This window comes from Coregonus lavaretus (assembly GCF_964263955.1).
Source record: "Coregonus lavaretus genome assembly, contig: HAP1_SCAFFOLD_2961, whole genome shotgun sequence".
NCBI lineage: Eukaryota > Metazoa > Chordata > Actinopteri > Salmoniformes > Salmonidae > Coregonus > Coregonus lavaretus.
Genome location: NW_028157640.1, coordinates 48340 through 70173, shown reverse-complemented (window position 1 = coordinate 70173; position 21834 = coordinate 48340). Strand labels below are relative to the sequence as shown.

Sequence of the window (21834 nt, the reverse complement as noted above, 5' to 3'; positions counted from 1 at the left end):
TAACCTTCATCTGCTTTAAATGTATCTCCTAACCTTCATCTGCTTTAAATGTATCTCCTAACCTTCATCTCCTTTAAATGTATCTCCTATTCTTAATCTCCTTCAATTTTTCTCCACCCTGCTCTCCTCCATCTCTACCTCCCCTCATCTGTTCCCTCCCTCACCCCTTTCTCCATCCCAACTTCTGCAGATCCTACACTGCCTTTCCATCCCGTCTCTCATCCTCCCTCCCTCCCTCCCTCCCTCCCTCCCTCCCTCCCTCCCTCCTCTATTTCTGCATGTCACACTGCAGCAGTAGGACGATGGAGGGATCACTCTTGGCTGCCTCTTTGAACTCCTCCAGTGTGATCTCATCGTTGTGATCTTTATCCATCTTGGAGAAGATCTTATCCACGCGCTGCTGGGGAGTCAGCCCGTCCTCGTTCATACGCATCATTATCACAGTGCCAACCATCTTATAGATCGCCTAGGAAACAGAAAGAGAGAGAGAGAGGGAAAGAGAGAAGGTGGTCAGTAAAGATGGGATGGGGCATTCGTTGGAGACACAGACAGTGAGTTATAAGACAGACCCACACAACACATAAGTATGCAGACAAGCACACTCAAACACACACAGACTCACACACACAGAAACACACACACCTCTATGATCTCCAGCATCTCCATGCGTGTGATCTTGCCGTCTCCGTCTAAGTCATACATGTTGAAGGCCCAGTTGAGTTTCTGCTCAAAGCTCCCCCTAGAGGTGATGGAGAGAACTGTCAAACATAAACATGCAAGTGTGTGTGTGTGTGTGTGTGTGCGTGTGCGTGTGCGTGTGTGTGTGTGTGTGTGTTATGAAACGTACCTTGAGGTGATTGACAGAGCACAGATAAACTCCCGGAAGTCGATGGTCCCGTCACCGTTCTTATCGAAGGTCCGGAAGGCATGCTGGGCGAACTTCGACGCATCGCCATACGGAAAGAACTGGGTGAGAAAAAGAGATCAAGAAATGTAACGTAGGTCACTGGATAATGTCATAAATCCCTCCAAACTAGTTTCTGGGAAAGCTTTAGGAAGCCCATTTACCACTGTTCTCATTCCTTTCTCCTCTCTCTCTCCCCCTCACCCCTCTTCTCCCCCTCTCTCTGTCTCTCTGTCTCTCTCTGTCTCCCCCTCTCCCCCTCACCCCTCGTCTCCCCCTCTCTCTGTCTCTCTCTCTCTCTCTCTCTCTCTCCCCCTCACCCCTCTTCTCCCCCTCTCTCTGTCTCTCTCTCTCCCCCTCTCCCCCTCACCCCTCTTCTCCCCCTTTCTCTGTCTCTGTCTCTGTCTCTCTCTCTCTCTCTCTGTCTCTCTCTCTCTCTCTCCCCCTCACCCCTCTTCTCCCCCTCTCTCTGTCTCTCTCTCTCTCTCTCCCCCTCTCCCACTCACCCCTCTTCTCCCCCTCTCTCTGTCTCTCTCTCTCTCTCCCCCTCACCCCTCCTCTCCCCCTCTCTCTGTCTCTCTCTCTCTCCCCCTCACCTCTCTGTCTCTGTCTCTCTCTCCCCCTCACCCCTCTTCTCCCCCTCTCTCTGTCTCTCTCCCCTCTCCCCCTCTCCCCCTCACCCCTCTTCTCCCCCTATTTACTGTTACTTCCTCTTCAACCCTCTCCTCCCCCTCCCTCCCTCCCTCCCTCCCTCCCTCTCTCTCTCTCAATTCAATTACATTTCAATTCTGTAGACTTTATTGACATGGCAAGTTAAATGACTTACATTGTCAAAGTATACATATAACAGTAAGCAGTAAGCCATCAATAATAATAGTAGTAGTGAAAATGGGATTACCATTAACAGCAACTATAACAACAATATTAATGAGAATAACAATACATTAAAGCAATAGTAGTAGACCAGTCTCAACATGACTGAGAAGCCACATGGCATGATATGAAAGCCCAAACAAAATGGGAAATATTATTGACATTAAATTGTACCTGTCACACCCTGATCTGTTTCACCTGTCTTTGTGATTGTCTCCACCCCCCTCCAGGTGTCGCCCATCTTCCCCATTATCCCCAGTGTATTTATACCTGTGTTCTCTGTTTGTCTGTTGCCAGTTCGTTTTGTTTCGTCAAGCCTAAAAGCATTTTTCCCCTTGCTCCTGGCTTTCTCAAGTTCCTGTTTTCTAGTTTCCCTGGTTTTGACCATTCTGCCTGCCCTGACCCTGAGCCTGCCTGCCGTTCTGTACCTTGTCACACCACCCTGGATTATTGACCTCTGCCTGCCCTGACCCTGAGCCTGCCACCGTTCTGTACCTTGTCACACCACCCTGGATTATTGACCTCTGCCTGCCCTGACCCTGAGCCTGCATGCAATTCTGTACGTTATCACACCACCCTGGATTATTGACCTCTGCCTTCTCTGACCCTGAGCCTGCCTGCCGTTCTGTACCTTTTCACACCACCCTGGATTACTGACCTCTGCCTGCCCTGACCCTGAGCCTGCCTGCCGTTCTGTACCTTGTCACACCACCCTGGATTATTGACCTCTGCCTGCCCTGACCCTGAGACTGCCTGCCGTTATGTACCTTTTGGACTCTGATCTGGATTACTGACCTCTGCCTGCCCTTGACCTGTCGTTTGCCTGCCCTCTGTTTTTGTAATACTCTTTTGTTACTTCAACACTGTCTGCATCTGGGTCTTCTCCTGAAACGTGGTAGTACGAACTGGCCATGACTGACCCAGCAGACTTGGACCAGCTTTTGGTGGCCTATCATGGTTCCTGACGTCTCCGTGTTCATCGCCGCCTGCATGATCTGTCCGCAGAACTAGTCTCCTCGGCAAGCTCCGGCTGGTCTCCTCCAACCTCTGCCTTTTCCTCACCGTCCCTGGTCTCACATATCCCTGGTCTCACATATCCCTGGACTTTGTTACGAGTCTTCCCCTGTCTGATGGCAACACCGCCATTCCTGACAGTTGTGGACCGGTTTTCCAAAGCCGCCCACTTCATTCCTCTCCCCAAGCTACCCTCCGCCAAAGGGACAGCCCAGCTCATGGTGCAGCACGTCTTCCGGGTCCATGGGCTCCCATTGGTCATGGTCTTCGACCGGAGTCCTCAGTTCTCGTCCCGGTTCTGGAAAGCGTTCTGCACACTCATTTGGTCGTCGGCCAGCCTGTCCTCCGGCTTCCACCCTCAGTCCAACGGCCAGTCGGAGCGAGCCAACCAAGACCTGGAGACGACTTTGCGCTGCCTGGTCTCCGCCAACCCCATCACCTGGAGCCAGCAACTAGTGTGGGTCGAATACGCCCGAGACACCCTTCCCTGCTCTGCCATGGGTCTTTCACCCTTTGAGGGTTCCCTGGGTTATCAGCCCCCGGAGCAAGAGGAAGAGGTCGGCATACCCTCGGCCCAGGAAGAGGTCGGCATACCCTCGGCCCAGGAAGAGGTCGGCATACCCTCGGACCAGGAAGAGGTCGGCATACCCTTGGCCCAGGAAGAGGTCGGCATGTTTGTCCACAGCTGTCGTTGTACCTGGAAGAGAGCCCGGTCGGCTCTTCTCAAGACCACCTACAGGTATCGATGACAAGCGGAACGCCACCGGAACCCCCCCCGCTCCGCGGTAACGTCTCGGGCAGAAGGTATGGCTGTCCGCCTGAGATCTGCCCCTCCAGGTGGAGCCCCGCAAACTTTCCCCCCACTTTATTGGCCCTTTACACATCTCCAAGATCATTAGCCCCCTCTGCTGTTCGTCTTCTGTTGCCCAGTACCCACCCTCCTTAGTGGGAGACAGGTCACCAGGTCATCTGCGTACAGCAGACACTTGATTTCAGTGTTGTGTAGGGTGAGACCAGGTGCTGCATATTCTTCTAATGTTTTAGCCAATTCATTAATAGTGTTGGACTTGTTGAGCAGCCCTGTTTCACTGCACGTCCCTGAGAGAAGAAGTCTGCTTGTTACCATTTTCCTTTTTTTATAATAATTTTTTCAGCCCCATTTTTTTATGATTATGATCTTGTCTCATCACTGCAACTCCCCAACGAGCTCGGCAGAGGCGAAGGTCAAGTCATGTGTCCTCCAAAACATGACCCGCCAAGCCATGCTTCTTAACACCCGCTCGCTTGACCCGGAAGCCAGCTGAACCAATGTGTCAGAAGAAACATTGTTCAACTGATGACCGAAGTCAGCCTGCAGGCACCCTGCCCACCACAAGGAGTCGCTAGAGTGCGATGAGCCAAGTAAAACCCCTCCCAGCCAAACGCTCCCCTAACCCGGACGACGCTGGGCCAATTGTGCGCTGCCCTATGGGACTCACGGTCACAGCCGGTAGTGACAAAGCCTGAGATCGATGATGCCACAACACAGAGATGCAGTGCCTTTGACAGCTGCGCCACTCGGGAGGCCTGCTTGTTGCCAATTTTAAACGCACATTTGTTTTTAGTGTACATTGATTTAATAACATCATATGTTTTCCCTCCAATACCACATTCTATTAGTTTATAAAAAATACCTTTGTGCCAAATTGAATCAAATGCTTTCTTGAAGTCTACAAAACATGAGTACAGTTGAAGTGAAAAGTTTACATACACTTAGGTTGGAGTCATTAAAACTCGGTTTTCAACCACTCCACAAATTTCTTGTTAACAAACTATAGTTTTGGAAAGTCAGTTAGGACATCTACTTCGTGCATGACACAAGTAATTTTTCCAACAATTATTTACAGACAGATTATTTCACTTATAATTCACTGTATCACAATTCCAGTGGGTCAGAAGTTTACATACACTAAGTTGACTGTGCCTTTAAACAGCTTGGAAAATTTCAGAAAATGATGTCATGGCTTTAGAAGCTTCTGATAGGCTAATTGACATCATTTGAGGCAATTGGAGGTGTACCTGTGGATGTATTTCAAGGGCTACCTTCAAACTCAGTGCCTCTTTGCTTGAAATCATGTGAAAATCTAAAGAAATCAGCAAGACCTCAGAAAAAAGACCTCCACAAGTCTGGTTCATCCTTGGGAGCAATTTCCAAACGCCTGAAGGTACCACATTCAGCTGTACAAACAATAGACGCGTTCTGTCTACTGGAGATGAACGTACTTTGGTGCAAAAAGTGCAAATCAATCCCAGAACAACAGCAATGGACGTTGTGAAGATTCTGGAGGAAACAGGTACAAAATGATTTCCACAGTGAAACAAGTCCTATATCGTCATAACCTGAAAGGCCGCTCAGCAAGGAAGAAGCCACTGCTCCAAAACCGCCATAAAAAGCCAGACTACGGTTTGCAATTACACATGTGGACAAATATCGTACTTTTTGGAGAAATGTCCTCTGGTCTGATGAAACAAAAATAGAACAGTTTGGCCATAATGACCATCGTTATGTTTGGAGGAAAAAGGGGGGTAGCTTGCAAGCCGAAGAACACCATCCCAACCGTGAAGCACGGGGGTGGCAGCATCATGCTGTGGGGGTGCTTTGGTGCAAGAGGGACTGGTGCACTTCACAAAATAGATGGCATCATGAGGAAGGAAATGTATGTGGATATATTGAAGCATCATCTCAAGACATCAGTCAGGAAGTTATAGCTTGTTCGCAAATGGGTCTTCCAAATGGACAATGAACCCAAGCATACTTCCAAAGTTGTGGCAAAACGGCTTAAGGACAACAAAGTCAAGGTATTGGAGTGGCCATCACAAAGCCCTGACCTCAATCCTATAGAAAATGTGTGGGCAGAACTGAAAAAGCGTGTGCGAGCAAGGAGGCCTACAAACCTGACTCAGGGAATTTTTACTAGGATTAAATGTCAGGAATTGTTAAAAACTGAGTTTAAATGAGTTTGGCTAAGGTGTATGTAAACTTATGACTTCAACTGTAGATGTTGCCTATGTTTTGGTTTACTTGTTTGTCAATTGGAGTGTGGAGGGTATAAATGTGGTCTGTTGTACAGTATAAAAAAAAAAAAATCAAATCTGGCTTCTGCTCAGGACGTTGTGTTCATCAAGGAAATGACACAGTCTGCTATTTATGATTTTTCCCAAGTCCCCAAGTTGCTGTTAACGTAAATTCCTCTGTAATTATTTGTGTCAGATTTGTCTCCATTTTCATAGATTGGTGTGATCAATCCTTGGTTCCAAATATCGGGGAAAATACCTGCAGTGAGGATAATGTTGAAGAGTTTGACTATAGCCAATTTGAATATGTGGTCTGTATACTCGATCATTTCATTTAAAATACCATCAGCACCACAGTTCTTTTTGGGTTGGAGATTGTATAGTTCTTCCAATAATTATTGTTCTGTAATTGGGGTATTCACAGGATTCTGATAGTCTTTGACTGCTGATTCAAGGATTTGTAATTTTTATTTTTGTTCTGGGCTCTTTGTTATATTGCTGTAGAGGTTAGCAAAGTGATTTCTCCACATATCACAATTTTGGATAGCCAATTCCTCATGGTAATGTTTGTTTAATTTATTCCAATTCTCCCAGAAGTGGTTTGATTCTATGTATTCCTAAATTACATCCAGCGGATTGCTCATGTGCTGTTCCTTTTTTGTTCTTAGGGTGTGTTTGTAGGCTTCAGTGTTTCTTCATATTGAAGGAATATATTGTTGTTGTCTGGTTTTCTGTATTTTTGATTAGATATGTTTCTCAATTACTTCTTGCTGAACCTCTTTCAGCTGTGTTGCAAGGCTGCTGTCCTGCTCTGTCCAGACCTTGGTTAGGAGCTCCTCTAAAGTGTGGATGTCTGGTTGCTGTTTGCTTACGCTCTCCTTGAGCAGGACCACCCCCCCCTCCAGTGTGGTGAACTGATCCCTCATGGCAGCCATGGTGGTGAGGAGGGCCTGAGCCTGCTCTGCACTGAGGAGGGCCTGAGCCTGCTCTGCACTGAGGAGGGCCTGAGCCTGCTCTGCACTGAGGAGGGCCTGAGCCTGCTCTACACTGAGGAGGGCCTGAGCCTGCTCTGCACTGAGGAGGGCCTGAGCCTGCTCTGCACTGAGGGGGTCGCTCTCCTCCTGGGGCGTGTCAAATCAAATCAAATCAAATTTTATTGGTATACAACAGGTGCAGACATTACAGTGAAATGCTTAACCAACAGTGCATTTCTTTTTAATAAAAAAAAGTAAAATAAAACAACAACAAAAAAGTGTAGAGAAAAAAAGAGCAGAAGTAAAATAAAATAACAGTAGGGAGGCTATATACAGGGAAGTACCGGTGCAGAGTCGATGTGCGGGGGCACCGGCTAGTTGAGGTAGTTGAGGTAATATGTACATGTGGGTAGAGTTAAAGTGACTATGCATAAATAATTAACAGAGTAGCAGCAGCGTAAAAAGGATGGGGTGGGGGGTCAGTGCAAATAGTCCGGGTAGCCATGATTAGCTGTTCAGGAGTCTTATGGCTTGGGGGTAGAAGCTGTTGAGAAGTCTTTTGGACCTAGACTTGGTACTCCGGTACCGCTTGCCGTGCAGTAGCAGAGAGAACAGTCTATGACTAGGGTGGCTGGAGTCTTTGACAATTTTGAGGGCCTTCCTCTGACACCGCCTGGTATAGAGGTCCTGGATGGCAGGAAGTTTGGCCCCAGTGATGTACTGGGCCGTACGCACTACCCTCTGTAGTGCCTTTTGGTCGGAGGCCAAGCAGATGTCATGCCAGGCGGTGATGCAACCAGTAAGGATTCTCTCAATGGTGCAGCTGTATAATTTTTTGAGGATCTGAGGGCCCATGCCAAATCTTTTCAGTCTCCTGAGGGGAATAGGCTTTGTCGTGCCCTCTTCACGACTGTCTTGGTGTGTTTGCACCATGATAGTTTGTTGGTTATGTGGACACCAAGGAACTTGAAGCTCTCAACCTGTTCCACTACAGCCCTGTCGATGAGAACGGGGGCGTGCTCAGTCCTCTTTTCTTTCCTGTAGTCCACAATCATCTCCTTTGTCTTGATCACGTTGAGGGAGAGGTTGTTATGGCACCACACGGCCAGGTCTCTGACCTCCTCCCTATAGGCTGTCTCATTGTTGTCGGTGATCAGGCCTACCACTGTTGTGTCGTCGGCAAATTTAAAGATGGTGTTGGAGTCGTGCCTGGCCATGCAGTCATGGGTGAACAGGGAGTACAGGAGGGGACTGAGCACGCACCCCTGAGGGGCCCCCGTGTTGACGATCAGTGTGGCAGATGTGTTGTTACCTACCCTTACCACCTGGGGGCGACCCGTCAGGAAGTCCAGGATCCAGTTGCAGAGGGAGGTGTTTAGTCCCAGGATCCTTAGCTTAGTGATGAGCTTTGAGGGCACTATGGTGTTGAATGCTGAGCTGTAGTCAATGAATAGCATTCTCACGTAGGTGTTCCTCTTGTCCAGGTGGGAAAGGGCAGTGTGGAGTGCAATAGAGATTGCATCATCTGTGGATCTGTTGGGGCGGTATGCAAATTGGAGTGGGTCTAGGGTTTCTGGGATAATGGTGTTGATGTGAGCCATGACCAGCCTTTCAAAGCACTTCATGGCTACAGACGTCTTGCTACAGGTCGGTAGTCATTTAGGCAGGTTATCTTAGTGTCCTTGGGCACGGGGACTATGGCGGTCTGCTTGAAACATGTTGGTATTACAGACTCAGTCAGGGACATGTTGAAAATGTCAGTGAAGACACTTGCCAGTTGGTCAGCACATGCTCGGAGTACACGTCCTGGTAATCCGTCTGGCCCTGCGGCCTTGTGAATGTTGACCTGCTTAAAAGTCTTACTCACATCGGCTACGGAGAGCGTGATCACATAGTCATCCAGAACAGCTGGTGCTCTCATGCATGCTTCAGTGTTGCTTGCCTCGAAGCGAGCATAGAAGTGGTTTAGCTCGTCTGGTAGGCTTTTGTCACTGGGCAGCTCGCGGCTGTGCTTCCCTTTGTAGTCTGTAATCGTTTTCAAGCCCTGCCACATCCGACGAGCGTCAGAGCCGGTGTAGTACGATTCAATCTTAGTCCTGTATTGACTCTTTGCCTGTTTGATGGTTCGTCGGAGGGCATAGCGGGATTTCATATAAGCGTCCGGGTTAGAGTCCCGCTCCTTGAAAGCGGCAGCTCTACCCTTTAGCTCAGTGCGGATGTTGCCTGTAATCCATGGCTTCTGGTTGGGGTATGTACGTACGGTCACTGTGGGGACGACATCATCGATGCACTTATTGATGAAGCCAGTGACGTATGTGGTGTATTCCTCAATGCTATCTGAAGAATCCCGGAACATGTTCCAGTCTGTGCTAGCAAAACAGTCCTGTAGCTTAGCATCTGCGTCATCTGACCACGTTTTTATTAACCGAGTCACTGGTGCTTCCTGCTTTAGTTTTTGCTTATAAGCAGGAATCAGGAGGATAGAGTTATGGTCAGATTTGCCAAATGGAGGGCGAGGGAGAGCTTTGTATGCGTCTCTGTGTGTGGAGTAAAGGTGGTCTAGAGTTTTTTTTCCTCTGGTTGCACATTTAACATGCTGGTAGAAATTAGGTAGAATGGATTTAAGTTTCCCTGCATTAAAGTCCCCGGCCACTAGGAGTGCTGCCTCTGGATGAGCATTTTCCTGTTCACTAATGGCCTTATACAGCTCATTCAGTGCAATCTTAATGCCAGCATTGGTTTGTGGTGGTAAATAGACAGCAATTAAAAATATAGATGAAAACTCTCTTGGTAAATAGTGTGGTCTACAGCTTATCATAAGATACTCTACCTCAGGCGAGCAAAACCTCGAGACTTCCTTAGTATTTGATTTTGTTCACCAGCTATTGTTTACAAATATACACAGACCGCCACCCCTTGTCTTACCGGAGTCAGCCGTTCTAGATATTACAGTTTTTAATGTCCCGTTGGTGGGATAACCGTAATCTTAGGTCATCCAATTTATTCTCAAATGATTGAAGATTGGCTAATAGGATTGATGGGAGAGGCAGTTTACTCGCTCGCCGTCGGATCCTTACAAGGCACCCCAACCTACGTCCACGATATCTCAGTCTCTTTCTCATGCGAATGACGGGGATTTGGGCCTTGTCGGGTGTCTGTAGGATATCCTTCGCGGCCGCCTCGTCGAAGAAAAATGTTTTGTCCAATACGAGGTGAGTAATCGCTGTCCTGATATCCATGTACAAAATAAATTACAAATAACGTGGAAAAACACACATGATAGTACAATTGGTTAGAGGGCTGTAAAACGGCAGCCATCTTCTCCGGCGCCATTCACTACCTGTCCTCCACTATGGTGGGAAGAGAGTTGCTGGATGTGCCTTTTTGGGTGGGGATAGTGGGGGTGAGGGTGGTGCTGGTGGAGTTTCTCTTGTGGGAGGGCATGTCACTGGTGGTGTCCTTCTCTCTTTCTGCTCTTTCCTTAATGGTCTGAAAGTCTGTTTCAAACAGCCTAAGGTTACCTTGCACCATGATAGTCCCAGTCTTGTAGAGGTTGATTGTTATCATGGTGCTGTCAGGGTCGTCTGTCTCTTTGACTTTCAGCTTCCACCCATTACAGATTCCCTCTTTCTTTATGGATGGGTAGTGAGAGCAGACTGCTGAGCGCCATGAATTTGGCTGGTCAGTGAGAAAGATGAGATTACTCAAATCAAATCAAATCAAATCAAATTTTATTGGTCACATGCGCCGAATACAACAGGTGCAGACATTACAGTGAAATGCTTACTTACAGCCCTTAACCAACAGTGCATTTATTTTAAACAAAAAAAGTAAGAATAAAACAACAACAAAAAAAAGTGTTGAGAAAAAAAGAGCAGAAGTAAAATAAAGTGACAGTAGGGAGGCTATATATACAGTAAAATAAAGTGACAGTAGGGAGGCTATATATACAGGGGGGTACCGTTGCAGAGTCAATGTGCGGGGGCACCGGCTAGTTGAGGTAGTTGAGGTAATATGTACATGTGGGTAGAGTTAAAGTGACTATGCATAAATACTTAACAGAGTAGCAGCAGCGTAAAAAGGATGGGGTGGGGGGGCAGTGCAAATAGTCCGGGTAGCCATGATTAGCTGTTCAGGAGTCTTATGGCTTGGGGGTAGAAGCTGTTGAGAAGTCTTTTGGACCTAGACTTGGCACTCCGGTACCGCTTGCCGTGCGGTAGCAGAGAGAACAGTCTATGACTAGGGTGGCTGGAGTCTTTGACAATTTTGAGGGCCTTCCTCTGACACCGCCTGGTATAGAGGTCCTGGATGGCAGGGAGCTTTGACCCAGTGATGTACTGGGCCGTACGCACTACCCTCTGTAGTGCCTTGCGGTCAGAGGCCAAGCAGTTGCCATACCAGGCGGTGATGCAACCAGTCAGGATGCTCTTGATTGTGCAGCTGTAGAATTTTTTGAGGATCTGAGGACCCAAATCTTTTTAGTCTCCTGAGGGGGAATAGGCTTTGTCGTGCCCTCTTCACGACTGTCTTGGTGTGTTTGGACCATGATAGTTCGTTGGTGATGTGGACACCAAGGAACTTGAAGCTCTCAACCTGTTCCACTACAGCCCCGTCGATGAGAATGGGGGCGTGCTCAGTCCTCTTTTTTTTCCTGTAGTCCACAATCCTCTCCTTTGTCTTGGTCACGTTGAGGGAGAGGTTGTTGTCCTGGCACCACACGGCCAGATCTCTGACCTCCTCCCTATAGGCTGTCTCATCGTTGTCGGTGATCAGGCCTACCACTGTTGTGTCGTCGGCAAACTTAATGATGGTGTTGGAGTCGTGCCTGGCCATGCAGTCATGGGTGAACAGAGAGTACAGGAGGGGACTGAGCACGCACCCCTGAGGGGCCCCCGTGTTGAGGATCAGTGTGGCAGATGTGTTGTTACCTACCCTTACCACCTGGGGGCGGCCCGTCAGGAAGTCCAGGATCCAGTTGCAGAGGGAGGTGTTTAGTCCCAGGATCCTTAGCTTAGTGATGAGCTTAGAGGGCACTATGGTGTTGAATGCTGAGCTGTAGTCAATGAATAGCATTCTCACGTAGTCTGCATTCTCACATCACTGTTTTTGTAGAGGTCTGCGAAAAGGGTTTCTAGCCTCCCCTTTAGTAGTTTCTGTTTGAAAGCTTTCCTTGTTGTTTCATTTTTGACCTCTGGGGGGGTAGAGAATGGACTCAGTGCTGAGGGGGAGTGGGGACATGGTGCCTGTGGCCTCTGGAGGGTAGAGAATGGACTCAGTGCTGAGGGGGAGTGGGGACATGGTGCCTGTGGTCTCTGGAGGTTAGAGAATGGACTCAGCGCTGAGGGGGAGTGGGGACATGGTGCCTGTGGGTTCTGCTACTACTGCTGCTGCTGCTCTGTTGCCATGGCAACCAGTTTTGTTTGTCTGCTGCTGTTGCTAGCTAGCTCTAATTTAGCTCAAAAAACAGTAGTGAAAGGTCTTCACACACAAAAACAGAAGATATGTTTAAAGTTAGAGTCAGTGCTTCTTTTTGATTTACTCAGTTTGGTCGTTTGATGTAGTTGTATTAACTTGCTAGGTTTGTTCTAGCTCCATTTTTCTGGCTAGCTTGTTAGCCTGCTGGCTAGGTTTTTGTTGTGTAGCTAGCTAGCGAGAGTTAAAACTTCTCATTTTGTGGCACAAAGTTTAAAAAATATATATTCTGAACATGTCTGAAGCTCTCCCTCCCTTCATTTTACATGTACGTTTTAGTCATTTAGCAGACTCTCTTATGCCTTGATAAGTTCCTTTCCTGAGGATGGCTCACCCCTCACAGTTTTGGGGGATTTCAACCTCCCTACATCTACATTTGACTCATTTCTCTCTGCCTCCTTCTTTCCACTCCTCTCCTCTTTTGACCTCACCCTCTCACCGTCCCCCCCTACTCACAAGGCAGGCAATACGCTTGACCTCATCTTTACTAGATGCTGCTCTTCTACTAATCTCACTGCAACTCCCCTCCATGTCTCCGACCACTACTTTGTATCCTTTTCTCTCTCGCTCTCCTCCAACACTACTCACTCTGCCCCTACACAGATGGTAATGCGCCGCCGCAACCTTCGCTCTCTCTCTCCCACTACTCTCTCCTCTTCCATCCTATCATCTCTTCCCTCTGCTCAATCCTTCTCCCTCCAATCTCCTGATTCTGCCTCCTCAACCCTCCTCTCCTCCCTTTCTGCATCCTTTGAATCTCTGTGTCCCCTATCCTCCCGGCCGGCTCGGTCCTCCCCTCCAGCTCCGTGGCTTGATGACTCATTGCGAGCTCACAGAACAGAGCTCCGGGCAGCGGAGCGGAAATGGAAGAAAACTAAACTCCCTGCCGACCTGGCATCTTTTCACTACCTCCTCTCTACATTTTCTTCATCTGTTTCTGCTGCTAAGGCCACTTTCTACCACTCTAAATTCCAAGCATCTGCCTCTAACCCTAGGAAGCTCTTTGCCACATTCTCCTCCCTGCTGAATCCTCCCCCCTCCTCTCTCTCTGTGGATGACTTCGTCAACCACTTTGAAAAGAAGGTTGACGACATCCGATCTTCGTTTGTTAAGTCTAATGACACTGCTGGTCCTGCTCACACTGCCCTACCCTATGCTTTGACTTCTTTCTCCCCTCTCTCTCCAGATAAAATCTTGCGACTTGTGACTGCAGGCCACCCAACAACCTGCCCGCTTGACCCCATCCCCTCCTCTCTTCTCCAGACCATCTCCGGTGACCTTCTCCCCTACCTCACCTCGCTGATCAACTCATCCTTGACCGCTGGCTATGTCCCTTCCGTCTTCAAGAGAGCGAGAGTTGCACCCCTTCTCAAAAAACCAACACTCGATCCCACTGATGTCAACAACTACAGACCAGTATCCCTTCTTTCTTTTCTTTCCAAAACTATTGAGCGTGCCGTCTTTAGCCAACTCTCTTGCTATCTCTCTCAGAATGACCTTCTTGATCCAAACCAGTCAGGTTTCATGACTGGTCATTCAACTGAGACTGCTCTTCTCTGTGTCACGGAGGCTCTCCGCACTGCTAAAGCTAACTCTCTCTCCTCTGCTCTTGTCCTTCTAGACCTTTCTGCTGCCTTTGATACTGTGAACCATCAGATCCTCCTCTCCACCCTCTCCGAGCTGGGCATCTCCGGCACGGCTCACTCCTGGATTGCGTCCTACCTGACCGGTCGCTCCTACCAAGTGGCGTGGCGAGAAGCTGTCTCCGCACCACGTGCTCTCACCACTGGTGTCCCCCAGGGCTCAGTTCTAGGCCCTCTCCTATTCTCCCTATACACCAACTCACTTGGCTCAGTCATATCCTCACATGGCCTCTCCTATCATTGCTACGCTGACGATACACAACTAATCTTCTCCTTTCCCCCTTCTGATAACCAGGTGGCGAATCGCATCTCTGCATGTCTGGCAGACATATCAGTATGGATGACGGATCACCACCTCAAGCTGAACCTTGGCAAGACGGAGCTGCTCTTCCTCCCGGGGAAGGACTGCCTGTTCCATGATCTCGCCATCACGGTTGACAACTCCGTTGTGTCCTCCTCCCAGAGTGCGAAGAGCCTTGGCGTGACCCTGGACAACACCCTGTCGTTCTCCGCTAACATCAAGGCGGTGACCCGATCCTGCAGGTTCATGCTCTACAGCATTCGGAGAGTACGACCCTGCCTTACACAGGAAGCGGCACAGGTCCTAATCCAGGCACTTGTCATCTCCCGTCTGGATTACTGCAACTCGCTGTTGGCTGGGCTCCCTGCCTGTGCCATTAAACCCCTACAACTCATCCAGAATGCCGCAGCCCGTCTGGTGTTCAACCTTCCCAAGTTCTCTCACGTCACCCCGCTCCTCCGCACACTCCACTGGCTTCCAGTTGAAGCTCGCATCTGTTACAAGACCATGGTGCTTGCCTATGGAGCTGTGAGGGGAACGGCACCTCTGTACCTTCAGGCTCTGATCAGTCCCTACACCCAAACGAGGGCATTGCGTTCATCCACCTCTGGCCTGCTGGCTCCCCTTCCTCTGCGGAAGCATAGTTCCCGCTCAGCCCAGTCAAAACTGTTCGCTGCTCTGGCACCCCAATGGTGGAACAAGCTCCCTCACGACGCCAGGACAGCGGAGTCACTCACCACCTTCCGGAGACATTTGAAACCCCACCTCTTTAAGGAATACCTGGGATAGGATAAAGTAATCCTTCTACCCCCCCGCCCCCCCACTCCCCCCTAAAAAAAATAATAATAATAATAATTGTAAAGTGGTTATCCCACTGGCTATAGGGTGAATGCACCAATTTGTAAGTCGCTCTGGATAAGAGCGTCTGCTAAATGACGTAAATGTAAATGTAATCCAGAGCGACTTACAGTTAGTGAGTGGATACATTTCCCTCCCTCTCTCTCTATTTCTCTATCTCTTCCTCCCTCCCCACCTTGACGAAGAGTTGTTGGAACTCCTTCAGGTTGAGTAAACCAGTGAGTCAGTCATTGAGCCTCCCTCCCTCCCTCCTCTCTCACCTTGACATATAGTTGTTGGAACTCCTCTAGATTCAGTATACCGGTGGGACAGTCTTTGAGGAAGCCTTTGTACCACTGCTTGAGCTCAGCCTCGTTGAACTCAGTACTCTTGGTGAGGTCATCCAGGACCTCTGGTGCCAGCTTACTGTTTCCTTTCCCCATCACAAAGTATCCTCTCTGGAGAAAGAAACAAAGGTACAAACAATCAACAATTATTGAACAATTAACTGAGAATAGTTGGGAATGAACACAATCAGTTGATTGATCGATCAATCAACCAATAAATTAAGCAAGCATGCAACCACCTCTGGAACACACACAAACAATCAAGATAAAATAAAATAACAAATCAATTATTCAATCAAATAGGACATGCACCCAATAAAATTATCAGCTCAAGTCAAAGAAATATAATGAATCTTGGGAGGCAGACATGTACCCAGATAGGGCTCTTCCTGTGCAGAGCACCTCCCCCAGATAGGGCTCTTCCTGTGTAGAGTACTACCTGCCCCTTTGCCCTCCCAGTCTCTAAAGTGTCCTTTTGTTTTGGGTTTTAAAACATATATATATATATATATATATATATATATATATATATATATATATATATATATATACATGTTTCTCTCTTTATCTGGTAGCTAGTCTAGTCTGTTGGGAGGACTGCAACCATCTCTTTATCTGGTAGCTAGTCTAGTCTGTTGGGAGGACTGCAACCATCTCTTTATCTGGCACTAGTTAGTCTAGTCTGTTGGGAGGACTGCAACCATCTCTTTATCTGGCACTAGCTAGTCTAGTCTGTTGGGAGGACTGCAACCATCTCTTTATCTGGCACTAGTTAGTCTAGTCTGTTGGGAGGACTGCAACCATCTCTTTATCTGGCACTAGTTAGTTTAGTCTGTTGGGAGGACTGCAACAATATCTTTATCTGGCACTAGCTAGTCTAGTCTGTTGGTAGGACTGCAACCATCTCTTTATATGGTAGCTAGTCTAGTCTGTTGGGAGGACTGCAACCATCTCTTTATCTGGTAGCTAGTCTAGTCTGTTGGGAGGACTGCAACCATCTCTTTATCTGGCACTAGTTAGTTTAGTCTGTTGGGAGGACTGCAACCATCTCTTTATCTGGCACTAGTTAGTTTAGTCTGTTGGGAGGACTGCAAACATATCTTTATCTGGCACTAGCTAGTCTAGTCTGTTGGTAGGACTGCAACCATCTCTTTATATGGTAGCTAGTCTAGTCTGTTTGGAGGACTGCAACCATCTCTTTATCTGGCACTAGTTAGTTTAGTCTGTTGGGAGGACTGCAACCATATCTTTATCTGGCACTAGCTAGTCTAGTCTGTTGGTAGGACTGCAACCATCTCTTTATATGGTAGCTAGTCTAGTCTGTTGGGAGGACTGCAACCATCTCTTTATCTGGTAGCTAGTCTAGTCTGTTGGGAGGACTGCAACCATCTCTTCATATGGCACTAGTTAGTCTAGTCTGTTGGGAGGACTGCAACCATCTCTTCATCTGGCACTAGTTAGTCTAGTCTGTTGGGAGGACTGCAACCATCTCTTCATCTGGCACTAGTTAGTCTAGTCTGTTGGGAGGACTGCAACCATCTCTTCATCTGGCACTAGTTAGTCTAGTCTGTTGGGAGGACTGCAACCATCTCTTTATCTGGCACTAGCTAGTCTAGTCTGTTGGGAGGACTGCAACCATCTCTTCATCTGGTAGCTAGTCTAGTCTGTTGGGAGGACTGCAACCATCTCTTCATCTGGCACTAGTTAGTCTAGTCTGTTGGGAGGACTGCAACCATCTCTTCATCTGGCACTAGTTAGTCTAGTCTGTTGGGAGGACTGCAACCATCTCTTCATCTGGCACTAGTTAGTCTAGTCTGTTAGGAGGACTGCAACCATCTCTTCATCTGGTAGCTAGTTAGTTTAGTCGGGACCTGTAGTAAATGTCCTACTATACAGTCCCACAGCCACAGGCACTCAGTGTGACGTTCTGTCTAAACGGCCCTATTCACACTGTCACTCACTGACTGACCACCCCATTATGACAGCATTGTGACTGCCATGACGCTTCCACTCGACACATGACTCATAGTGAAGCAGTGGCTAAGAGCTCTGGACTCAGCTGGGAGAGACCGGATAGATTTTAAAACAGGGAAGAAGAAGAAGAGTGAGGGTAGAGGGTTCATGTCGGGATAGAAAAAATGCAGAAGGTAATGGAGAGGTCAAGTCTCCATCACGTGGGAATTAGAAAGACCAGAAATCAGTAGCAGTGTGTGGGTAAAATCACAGGGGATGCAAGCGTTGCTCTATAACCTGCTAGTTCATGTGCCTTGCGACCATAATATATAGGCCTAAGGCCGAGACAATAACTAGTACCAGATAAAGAGACTATTTTTTGTTGTCCTAGGCTACCTGGCTAAAATTCTTGCTCGCTAGCCTAACTTTTATGGGCAAGGTTAGCTAGTTAGCATTACCCTTCTACATCTAGCTAATGTACATATTGAAATTCCATCCTCTCAGTCCAGGGGCACAATGTATGAATGTATGGTTGTATCAGGATCGGCGTTATAATCATTGGCCAGTATGGAGAAGTAAGTAAAACCACAAGGACAAATCCCTGTCTCCATCCATGGCTAATTTACGAAAGGGACAATTTTAGCTAGCTAGCTAGCCACCGGAGGACAACAACACAACGAGATGCAACAATTCAAGCTGTTTCTGTCAATGACGTATTGCTTTCGATGTGATGTGATAGGAGTGAACCAAATCCAAGCTGGCTTCCTTTCACACTTTATTTTGTTGGTGCGCCAGGACCATTCACAGTTGAGCTCTCTCAGCTTAGCTCAATGCTAATTGGCTATTATTTTATACTTTTTTTATCAAGGGAGGCCAAATGCTCGCTGGCTTCCCTTGCATTCAATGCTACAACAATGTCATACTCTTTTTGACCACACAGCATCAGATAGATGGGCTACACATACAGAGACAGAGGGGGCGCTGTTTCATTTGCTCGGATGCTTTCTCCGGTGAGATACATTCAGCCTCTTGCGAATTGAAGGAAAATTATGAAAATAAAGAAAGATGAAAGATTATATATATATATATAATGTTTTGTTGTTGTTGTTCTTGGTCAATTTTTTGGGAAAAACCTGGCTTCCCTTGGCTCCATGAATACATGTCACTGCTGATAGGGCCTGTGATTAGGCTGACCAGCCTTGAATACATGTCACTGCTGATAGGGCCTGTGATTTGGCTGACCATCTATGAATACACACCACTGCTGATTGGGCCTGTGATTTGGCTGACCATCCATGAATACACACCACTGCTGATAGGGCCTGTGATTTGGCTGACCGCCATGAATTCACACCACTGCTGATAGGGCCTGTGATTTGGCTGACCATCCATGAATACACACCACTGCTGATAGGGCCTGTGATTTGGCTGACCGCCATGAATTCACACCACTGCTGATTGGGCCTGTGATTTGGCTGACCATCCATGAATACACACCACTGCTGATAGGGCCTGTGATTTGGCTGACCATCCATGAATACACACCACTGCTGATAGGGACTGTGATTTGGCTGACCATCCATGAATACACACCACTGCTGATAGGGCCTGTGAATATGGCTGACCATCCATGAATGCACACCACTGCTTACAAGGCCTGTAATTTAGTGTACCCTGCGTGTACAACCCATGTAGAATTCCTGGTGTCTGGCAGCGTTTGGAACTGCCGATCTGCAATCAAGAACACCGAGTTCATGTCAGCCAATGCTGCCCTTCAGTCCCTTGACTTTTTGGCCCTGAAGGAGAATATCCGGCGTTGCCCTCGACTGGTTCAGGTCATATCCAAGTGGCACTGACAGAGACATGGCTCACCCAAGAGAACACTGCTACTCCAGCTGCTCTCTCTTCATCTGACTACGTTTTCTCTCACAGTCCGAGAGCATCTGGTCGTCACGGTTGTGGCACAGGTCTACTCAGTTCTCCTAAATGGAGATTTTCTTTTTTCTCCCTCTCATACCTGTCCATCTCCTCATTTGAATTACATGATGTCACTGTCACTTGTCCACTCAAGCTTAACATTGTTGTCATCTATTGCCCACCAGGTGCCCTTTGAGAGTTCCTCAATGAGCTTGACACCTTGATAAGCTCATTTCCTGACAATGGCTCACCGCTCTTCGTACTTGGCGACTTCAATCCAGGTCTCTGATCACTACTTTGTTTCCTTTTCTGTCTCCCTTTCCTCCAACCCTAACCACTCAGCCCCTACCCAGATGGTCATGCGCCGTCGCAATCTTCACTCTCTCTCCCACTACACTCACCTCTTCTATCCTATCATCTCTCCATTTTTCTAAGTCCTTCTCCCTCCTGTCTCCTGATTCTGCCTCTTCGACCCTACTCTCCTCCCTTTCCACATCCTATGACTCGCACTGTCCCCTTTCCTCCCAGCCGGCTCGGCTCTCCCCTCCTGCTCCGTGATTGAGTGACTCATTGCGAGCTTACAGAACAGGGCAAATGAGTGACAATGGAGGACAACTAAACTTCCAGAGGACATATCATCCTTTCACTCCCTCCTCTCTTCCCTCCTTCTACCATTGTATCCGCTGCTAAAGCCACTTTCTATACCTCTAAATTTCTAACTTCTGCCTCTAACCCTAGGAAACTATTTTCCATCTTCTCCTCCCTCCTTAATCCTCCACCCCCTCCCTCCTCCCTCTCTACGGACAACTTTGTCAACCACTTTGAAAAGAAGGTTGACGACATGCTCTCCTCATTCACTCAGCCTATTGAGTCCACTGGTCTCACTCACACAGAACTACCCTACGCCTTGACCTCTTTCTCCCCTCTCTCTCCAGATGACATCCTGCAACTAGTGAGGTCTGGCCGCCCGACAACCTGCCCGCTTAACCCCATCTCCTCTTCCAGACCATGTCTGGAGACCATCTCCCTTTCCTCACTTCCCTCATCAACTCATCCCTGACCACTTGCTGCGTCTCCTCTGACTTCAAAATAGCCAGTGTCGCTCACCTCCTCATGAAACCAAAACACTCAACTCATCTGACGTCAAAAACTACAGACTGGTGTCCCTTCTTTCTTTTCTTTCCAAAACACTTGAGTGTGCTGTCTCTGACCAACTCTCTCGCTATGTCTCTCAGAACAATCTTCTTGACCTTAACCAATCAGGCTTCAAGATGGTCACTCAACCGAGACTGCACTTCTCTGCGTCATGGAGGGTCTCCGCACTGCCAAAGCTGACTCTCCCTCCTCTGTTCTCATCCTCCTAGATCTATCTGATGCCTTCGACACCATGAGCAATCAGCTCCTCCTCTCTACCCTCTCAGGGCTGGGTGTCTCAGGAACTGCACACTCTTGGATTGCCTCCTACCTGGCAGGCCGCTCCTACCAGGTGACGTGGAGAGGATCTGTGTCTACACCATGTACTCTCACTACTGGTGTCCCCCAGGGCTCGGTTCTAGGCCCTCTCCTCTTCTCTCTATACACCAAGTTACTCGGCTCCATCATATCCTCACATGGTCGCTCCTATTCTGACACCCAGGTGGCATCACGCATCTCTGCGTGCCTGGCAGATATCTCAGCTTGTGTGTCTGCCCACCACCTCAAGCTCAACCTCGACAAGACGGAGCTGCTCTTCCTCCCGGGGAAGGCCTGCCCACTCAAATACCTCTCCATCACGGTTGACAACTCCACAGTCTCGTACCATGGCGTGACCCTGGACAACACCCTGTCGTTCTCTGCAAAAATCTAAGCAGTGAGTCGCTAATGCAGATTCATGCTCTACAAAAGCCGTGGAGTATGACACTACCTCACACAAGAAGCGGTGCAAGTCCTAATCCAGGCACTTTTCAGCTCCTTTCTGGACTACTGCAACTTGCTGTTGGCTGGGCTCCCAGCATGTGCCATTAAACAATAACTGTGATATGCGGTTGTCCCACCTAGCTCTCTTAAGATGAATGCGTTAACTGTAAGTCACTCTGGATAACAGTGTCTGCTAAATGACTAAAATCTCAAATCTATAAATATCTCTCACAACTTAATTGATCTCTCTGTCGCTCTCGCTTTCCAACTGTCTTGATCTCTCTGTCTCTCTCTCTTTCTAACTGTATTGATCTCTCTCTCTCTCTCTCTCTCTCTCTCTCTCTCTCTCTCTCTCTCTCATTGCATCCAACATATAAGAAGGTCAGAGGTTGTGACATGGATGACCTCCGACAGGGACTGATGTCCAACTCTTACTATGTATCTGTTACTGGCCAATTGTTAACATCCCTCACAATGATTTATGGACACACACATGTTTGTTTTACTATTCTTCTGGAGACCAACCAATTGATTCCCATGCATGATCCCATTTTGCCTAACCCTAACTCCTAACTCCTAACTCTAAACTTAACCCCTAAACCCCCAACCCTAATTCTAACCCTAACCCTAATCTAACACCTAAGCCTAA

General features: G+C 48.0%; 1 protein-coding gene across 2 annotated transcripts; it reads right to left on the bottom strand.

Moving 5' to 3' along the window:
• Positions 1–268: 268 nt before the first annotated feature.
• On the bottom strand, positions 269–15515 carry LOC311125143 (hippocalcin-like protein 4; the record flags this gene model as incomplete). 2 transcript variants are annotated; one of them, XM_084199205.1, is made up of 4 exons in its annotated part: positions 269–466; positions 643–739; positions 848–966; positions 15354–15515. In XM_084199205.1, 4 exons carry the CDS (start codon positions 15513–15515, stop codon positions 269–271), a joined length of 576 nt encoding a protein of 191 aa, XP_084055331.1. The 2 variants fall into 2 exon arrangements, with proteins under 2 accessions (XP_084055331.1, XP_084055332.1); XM_084199206.1 differs by lacking the exons at positions 643–739; positions 848–966.
• Positions 15516–21834: the final 6319 nt, after the last annotated feature.